The sequence below is a fragment of the Eptatretus burgeri genome, chromosome 12 (assembly GCF_056783735.1).
Source record: "Eptatretus burgeri isolate ZD-2024b chromosome 12, Ebu_testis_v1, whole genome shotgun sequence".
NCBI classification, from domain to species: Eukaryota; Metazoa; Chordata; class Myxini; order Myxiniformes; family Myxinidae; genus Eptatretus; species Eptatretus burgeri.
This window is the reverse complement of record NC_140972.1, coordinates 23,059,874-23,067,942: the sequence shown is the minus strand read 5'-3', so window position 1 is coordinate 23,067,942 and position 8,069 is coordinate 23,059,874. Positions and strand designations below refer to the sequence as shown.

General features: G+C 38.2%; 1 protein-coding gene across 8 annotated transcripts in view; it reads right to left on the bottom strand.

The window, feature by feature from the left end:
* LOC147015251 (uncharacterized) overlaps positions 1–8,069 on the bottom strand; it is a 166,178-nt gene that overhangs the window by 51,462 nt on the left and 106,647 nt on the right. For all 8 annotated transcript variants that reach the window (XM_085849828.1, XM_085849831.1, XM_085849832.1 and 5 more), the window contains 4 exons: positions 3,409–3,499; positions 3,137–3,257; positions 1,548–1,664; positions 1,253–1,381 (listed from right to left, as the gene is read on the bottom strand). In XM_085849828.1, coding sequence (XP_085705954.1) covers positions 1,253–1,381; positions 1,548–1,664; positions 3,137–3,257; positions 3,409–3,499 — 458 coding nt within the window. The remainder of the gene's footprint in view (positions 1–1,252; positions 1,382–1,547; positions 1,665–3,136; positions 3,258–3,408; positions 3,500–8,069) is intronic.

The window sequence follows — 8,069 nt, the reverse complement described above, 5'->3', positions numbered from 1 at the left end:
CCAAAACTTTTTGATATATCATGCGATACATCGTTTTTTGGCCCTATCTCTCTGGTGAAGAATCACTGAAAAAATTATCAGACCCTGATCCAGATTCGGATATTCACCAAAATCTAATCACTTCGTCCTTGTCACACACCAAACCTGCCCACCAAATTTCATCCGAATCTGTCCACAACTTTTTGAGATGTCCTGCACACAAACAGAGAGTGAAAACACAACCTCCTTCACCTTCAGTGGCGAAGGCAATAACCACACCAACCAGCATAACCAAACTATCGTTCATAACCAAACCAACCAACCATTAAAACAAAACTAACCAGCATAACCAAGCCAACAAACTCAACCAAGCCAACCAGCATAACCAAACCAGCCAGCATAACCAAATAATCGATCATAACCAAACCAACTGTAAAAACCAAATTAACATATTAATTGCAAAACTATTTTCGGTAATTACCCAAATAATTTTTGGCTCAAGTACTCATGAAAATAAGTTGTACGTTCTCAGACCTGTGCAATATAATTCTGCTATTCAATGGATTCTGACCAAAGCACTGACTGAGCTCATGATGCTAGATCTGAGCATCATGAATTAAGTGCTTAGATGGGATTTAATTTATGGTTACCTCCACCACCGAAGGTGGACAGAGGTTATGTTTTCACCCATGTCTGTTTAGCCATCTGTCTTTCTGTGAGCAGAATATCTCAAAAAGTTATGGATGAATTCGGACAAATTTAGTGGACAGGGTAGGTGTGTGACAGACGAAATGTTTCGATTTTGGTGAAGATCCCCATTCGGATCCAGATACTAGAATTTATTGAGTGATTCTTCACCATTGGGCGATGGGGCGAGAAACGATACATTGTATGATATTTCAAAAAGTTGTGGATGACATGATAAATCTTGGTGGATGAGTTGAGTAGGTGATGAGAACAACCCGATTCGATTTTGGTTCAGGTCCAGATCCAGATCCGGCCTATCGGTATGACACAAAACGTATTTGCAATTCACCTAAAAATACAGCGATGTCAGCATCCTTGTCTTGTGGCCCTCATGAGCATTGTGCCTCCAAGTACTCCACATATATGTGTCTTGTGCCTCTCCAAGTGTCCCATATGTGTCACGTGTTATTATAAATTCACAATATAGCTTTTCATTCATTTCAAATTCCCAGAGTTTTATGGATATTTATTGTATTGGCACTTGCCTGTTTTTCATTATCAATGGAGAGACAAACGAGTAGAATACCTTCAGAGCACTTTTGTCCATGCCAGCCTGATGGGCACAGGCACATGCCATCGACAGGGTCACAGACACTGCTGTTTGAACAGGAACAGAGGTTGGCACACATGCTCCCATATCTACCTGCTGGGCATTCTAGGGGCATAGAGGGACAGTAGAACATGCACATCCTCATCAACATTCGCTACATCCACAGGCATCGAGTTGCAGTCGACAAAAATCTCCCAGTAGACAAGAATCAGGAATTCTTTGTCTGACACGGTTCCCATGCATCTCCTTGAGATACAATAGACCTACACACCTTTCTCACACTGCTGACCAATATAGCCTGGTGGACAGATGCAGAGGTGGTCACGGAGAGAACAGGTCCCACCATTGAAGCAAGTGCAGTCCTGTGTGCAGTCAGGACTCCAATGCTCTGTATATGAAAATCCATAATGTACTCCTTGAGATGTGCAACACAGTCGAGATTATCTAATATATAAAGCTCATTCCAATCACTCACTGACTGACATTAATGTTCGGTACCTTCCGGGTTGCGTAGAAAGCTGAAAGTTTGCATGCCAACGGACATCGAAGCTAATACACCAGGGAAAATAAATAAATAAATAAAAATCGCAGATCCGTTGGAGTGTCCATGAATGAAAATAAGTAAATTAAAATAAACAAGTGGTGCCAGGCACAACAAAGCCCGCCCATTTAAGGCATAAAGTTATTTTGGGGATCAAATTTAAATTTGATACATCCTTAACCTGAATGTTGATTATAAGGAATATTTTAGTCTTGGTTTGAAGTCAATTAAACCATTTTTGACGAAGTTATGAGCGAAAAAGATTTTGACCTTTTCGTGACCTGACCTTGACCTTTGACCGAATTGGACCCAAAAGTTAATGGGGTCGTCCGAGGTTCATTACCCACCTGTGGATACAATTTGACGGCGTTTGAGCCAGCCGTTTTCCCATAAACTTGTATTTTCGTAACCATGTTTTAGTTTCAATGGAACATTTGTAATTTTGACCGATGGCCATGACCCCAAAACTTCTGACCCTACCGATCTTCACAAATATGCATTTTTCACTATAGGAATGGGTAGGATTATAAGTGAGAAATAGAATAAGGTTCACTATAAGCTTAGTTTGAAGTAAATCAGATCATTTTTGATGAAGTTATGAGCGAAAAACGATTTTGATATTTTCGTGACCTTGACCTTTGATTCAATTGGACCTAAAAGTTAATGGGGTCGTCCAAGGTTCATTGTCCACCTGTGGATTAAATTTGATAGTGTTTGCTAAAGCCGTTTTGCCGTAAAGTTGCTAATAAACAGACAAACAAACTGGACGATTACAATAGGAGGGAGGGAGCGGGATAATAAATTAAAAAAATTAATGCAAGTGAGCGACCCGAGACAATGGGGAAGCATGGTAATTTTGCATGCCGACGGACATCGAAGCCGATACACCGGTGGGGGATCACAGACCATTGGAAAGCATCCATAAATGAAAATATAAATAAATGAAAAAATAGTGAAAAAAAACAAACAAATACAGGTGAATTCATTGTCTGACACAGTTAGTTCTTGCTTTATAATGTGTAAACATATTCCACTAGTAGTTTTTCAAAAGAGAAGATAATTTATTTCTTATTGCTCTCCACTTTATCACCATCTCATTTGACTTTCATTCTCTCACAAATATCACTCCCAACCCTCCCCACTCTCCTATCTATCCCTCCCCTCCACCCACACCACCCCACATATCTTCAATTTTAACATGTGTCCTCCATTTTCGTTAACCAATCTTGCACATACACTGTCATTTCTCTGAAATACCACCAGAATTAAAAAAAAAATCCCAGGTATTCGATAAAACACCTTCCTCCGGGTAGTCTTACCTTTGTCACATGGGCAGACCCCTTCAATGGATGAACAGCTTGTGTAATCTCCACAGTTGCATTTCATGGAACAGTTGGTACCAAAAGTTTCCCCAGAGCAAGGCAAAGAACAATCCTTCCCCTGTGGGCAAAGTCCCAATCTCAGTGTCACTTGTTTTAATTGTCCACAGCTGCCCCTCCATCCCTCCATCCCTCCACCCAATGAGGATGTGAATAATTTCCGAAAAACTTTCTACCAAACGGAAATTTTGACAATGAGAAAAATGTCTTACTGTCCAGCCTGGAGGGCACAAGCACAACTGTTTTCTTTGAGCACACTCGGCAGCATTCCCACACGTGTGTGCTGAACATGTTTTTTCACATCTGCATGGCAGAGGGTCAGATTGAGGTATGCAGGAAAGAGAATACATGTCCAGAATATCAGCTGATTGAATATAAGCTAATCACACACACAAACAGTGATGGGTGAACAGTGAACAATGATTTCATAGCATGTAACATTGGTGTTTGTGAAGGCTCGTGTCTGTCTGCAGGAAAAACAATGGATTTTAGCAACTAGATTATTCTCTGATGAAGGGCTAATGCTCAAAACGACACCTGCACCTCATTCATCATGGCGGTAAACATTTATTGATGTTCAGTTGATAAAATACATTGTTTCATGCCATGGACAATGTTTGGTAATATCAGGATTGAGATAAATATCGGTGAAACATGATTTGAACGTTGAAGTCAAACAATCACAATAACGGAAGTCAGAACAAATAATTCGCAGCTCGATAGGAATTAATCAATGACTGAAATATTGCATAGAGTTACTGATCTGTGCACCCACCAAAGAGGGCTATCTAATGTCGGATTGGATTTTGAAATACGTTAGTAGGGTGAATATACTGGTTCTGGCTCACTTTTCCCCATGTAAATGAATGGGGGATTTTCAGCGATTCATATTTTTTCCCCTAAAAATAAACCCCCTTTTTATCCCAAGGTATATTTATTTGTCTCCCCTTTTAACCTGGGGACACTTTTTTTCAAATAACCCATGCAATAAGATAAAGATTTGTTCAAGTATTAAAGTGGTAATGTGATTTGTTAAAGGTGATTCGAAAGAAATATCTGAAACGTCTAAGACTCGGGACACTCTTTATCAAATAACCGATGCATATTGTTTAGCTCACTCATTGAACCTATAAAGATTTGTTCATTCTTAAATTCCTTCAATAGTTTAATTTTCTTTGCACAATAATCCCCATCTAAAATATTGAAAAACAAAACATTTGAATATTTATATTTTTTAAGATACCCCTTTTGTGCCATTACGAAATGATAAACTTCTCTTAATGCTCTTGTTTGACCACATCCTGAGCCACAGGTTATTTTTGTTAAGCCACGCCCACTTCCCTCTAAGTCCCGCCCACTTTCCGCAAAATTTTAATAAGCCCCGCCCACTTTTCTTTAAGCCCCGCCCACTTTTGTTAAGTCCCGCCCGCTTTTTGAGGTTTTTTATAAGCCACGCCCACTTTTCCTAAGCCCCGCCCACTTTTGCTCAGCCCCACCTACTCTTACATCATTTCCAGTTCATCTCTGACTCACAAAGAAATCACTAGAAAATTACAGCATGTTATGGTTTTGAAAAATTTCCCAACGAAGGCTTGTCTGGGCTTGCCCAGGGAATTTCCAAAGGAAACCACACCCACCAGCCTTTCCCTATAAAAGCCTCAAGCCCAGGCTCCATTTTAAACATATATTTTTGCTGACAATGGTGTGCTGTGTGCTTGCCTGGAACTCTCCGACTTGTATGGAACTAAACCTTCAAGTTGATGAACTGGATTCAAACCTCTTATCCATTGAGGTAAGATTTTATTTTCCTATTTTTAGTTCCTTTTAAACATCGACTCGTTTAATAATTAAATAACTTAATTAATACATTATTATTTTCTCTCACAGGAAATTGCATCTGAAATACGAAATGAAAATACTGCTTTTGCTACAACCTGGGGCAGAATTGTTGGCTTGGTTGAAGACCTTATGAGCGACCAAGACCCACAGAACGAGCAAGACCTTGAGTGGGATGACTTTGGGGTTCCTTGGAACTCTCAGACTTGTATGGAACTAAACCTTCAAGTTGATGAACTGGATTCAAACCTCTTATCTGTTGAGGTAAGATTTTTATTTTCCTAATTTCAAACTTTGATTGAAGCATACTCATTTAATAATTAAATCACTTGATTAATACATTATTATTTTCTCTCACAGGAAATTGTATCTGAAATACGAAATGAAAATACTGCTTTTGCTACAACTTGGGGTGAAATTGTTGGCTTGGTTGAAGACCTTGTGAGCGACCAAGACCCACAGAACGAGTTCGTCCTTGATGACCCAACCAAAGAGTTATACCTTGGAGACCAGCAAAATCCTGAAAAAGAGTTTTACAGCAATAGTACTCATTGTGAGTTATCAAGACAATACCCACTGAACAAGTTATACCTTGATGAGTCAGAATACAAGTTTTACCTTGGAGACTCACAAATTTTGAAAAAATCAGTAAATGAGTTCTGCCTTGATGGTTTAAATAACTACCTTGGAGACTCAGGAAAAGGGTTCTGCCAAGATTGTTCTAAATATGGGGCCTACCTTGGAGACTCACAAATTTTGAAAAAAATCAGTAAATGAGTTCTGCCTTGATGGTTTAAATAACTACCTTGGAGACTCAGGAAAAGGGTTCTGCCAAGATGGTTCTAAATATGGGGCCTACCTTGGAGACTCACAAATTTTGAAAAAATCAGTAAATGAGTTCTGCCTTGATGGTTTAAATAACTACCTTGGAGACTCAGGAAAAGGGTTCTGCCAAGATGGTTCTAAATATGGGGCCTACCTTGGAGACTCACAAATTTTGAAAAAATCAGTAAATGAGTTCTGCCTTGATGGTTTAAATAACTACCTTGGAGACTCAGGAAAAGGGTTCTGCCAAGATGGTTCTAAATATGGGGCCTACCTTGGAGACTCACAAATTTTGAAAAAATCAGTAAATGAGTTCTGCCTTGATGGTTTAAATAACTACCTTGGAGACTCAGGAAAAGGGTTCTGCCAAGATGGTTCTAAATATGGGGCCTACCTTGGAGACTCACAAATTTTGAAAAAATCAGGAAATGAGTTATCCTTAAGAGGCTTTGTAAGTTGGTTTTATTTTGAATACTTGAAATGTGGGTTCTGGCTTGATAACTCACAATGTGATACATATTTTGGAAACTCAACGGGAATGTGGTTATACCTTGAAGACTTGGAAAGTTGGGTGTATGTTGGAGACTTGAAACTTTTTTGGAGACTTTTATTTATTTATTTATTTATTTATTATTATTATTTTATTTATTTATATTTTGGAGACTTTTGGAGTTGCTATCACTCTTTAGGATCTAAACCTATCGATGTAGTTCTTTGTCGGATGGTGCTTGATGGGAGCAAGATCAAGAAAGTTCTGGGAAGAAAGTGCAGGCTTACTCCCCCTTTCTACGTCATCAAACCTGAAAGCCTTAAAAGACAGAATTGGAAGAAGAGAAAAAAACATAAAAAATATACATTGTTCGTTCTGGGAAGAAAGTGCAGGCTTACACCCCCTTTCTACGTCATCAAACCTGAAAGCTTTAAAAGACAGAATTGGAAGAAGAGAAAAAAACATAAAAAATATACATTGTTCGTTCTGAGAAGAAAGTGCAGGCTTACTCCCCCTTTCTACGTCATCAAACCTGAAAGCTTTAAAAGACAGAATTGGAAGAAGAGAAAAAAACATAAAAAAATATACATTGTTCGTTCTGGGAAGAAAGTGAAGGCTTACTCCCCCTTTCTACGTCATCAAACCTGAAAGCCTTAAAAGACAGAATTAGAAGAAGAGAAAAAAAAAAACATAAAAATATATATATATATATATATATATATATATATATATATATATATATATATATATATATATATATGTGGAAATCTCATTTTAAAAAAGACATTGTGTTGGGCGAGGATTGAGTTGGGGTTGAGATTTTGAATGTGAGGGTTGGGTTGAGATTTTGAATGTGAGGGTTGGGACACACACACACACACACACACACACACACACACACACACACACACACACACACACACACACACACACACACACACATACATACACACACACATCAACAAACAAAGTTAAGCCTTGACTATTCAGTTGAGGATTCTGTGTTTGGGGTTCACAGATCTAAGAACGTCCCCCTTGACACACATTATATACTGTTATACACCTCGGACTTGGCCCTCGAGTGTCCACAACGGTGTATAGTAGGAGGGAGTGAAGGACCAACCCATTGCTCCCATGGGTATTATCTGCTTAGTTTTGTCTTTTGTAATTCCTGTGAATAAAATGAACCTAAAATCTCTTCCCCTTCCAAATCATGTATCTTATAAGTCCAAGGAACCGTATCTATTACATCAACAATTTAAAAAAGTTAGTTCGTCCATCGTTTAATATAACCCTTTTCAAAATGAGATTTCCACCTATATATTCTTACGATATCACCATCTTTGAACTTAGGTTTTCTGTCATTAATCTCTTTTTCATATTTTAATTTTGTAAATGTTTCTGATGGTTTCATATTTGTTGACGTGTGAACCGTGTCATTATACTTATCCACAATATCCTGAATAAAAGATGACCATTGTTGTGAACCGAGTTGTGTGATTTTTTTTATATAATCTCTCTTTTAAGGTACGAATAAAACGTTCAACAACAACTGCCTTCCCTTCATTAAAGGTACTGTATAATGTAATACTGTTATTTTTTAGAAAATTCATCAATGTCTTGTTATAAAACTCTCTACCCTCATCAGTCCACAATTTTTTAGGTTTTCTCTTACTTTTATTAAATATCTGTTGAAAGGCTAACATAAGAGTATTACCTGTT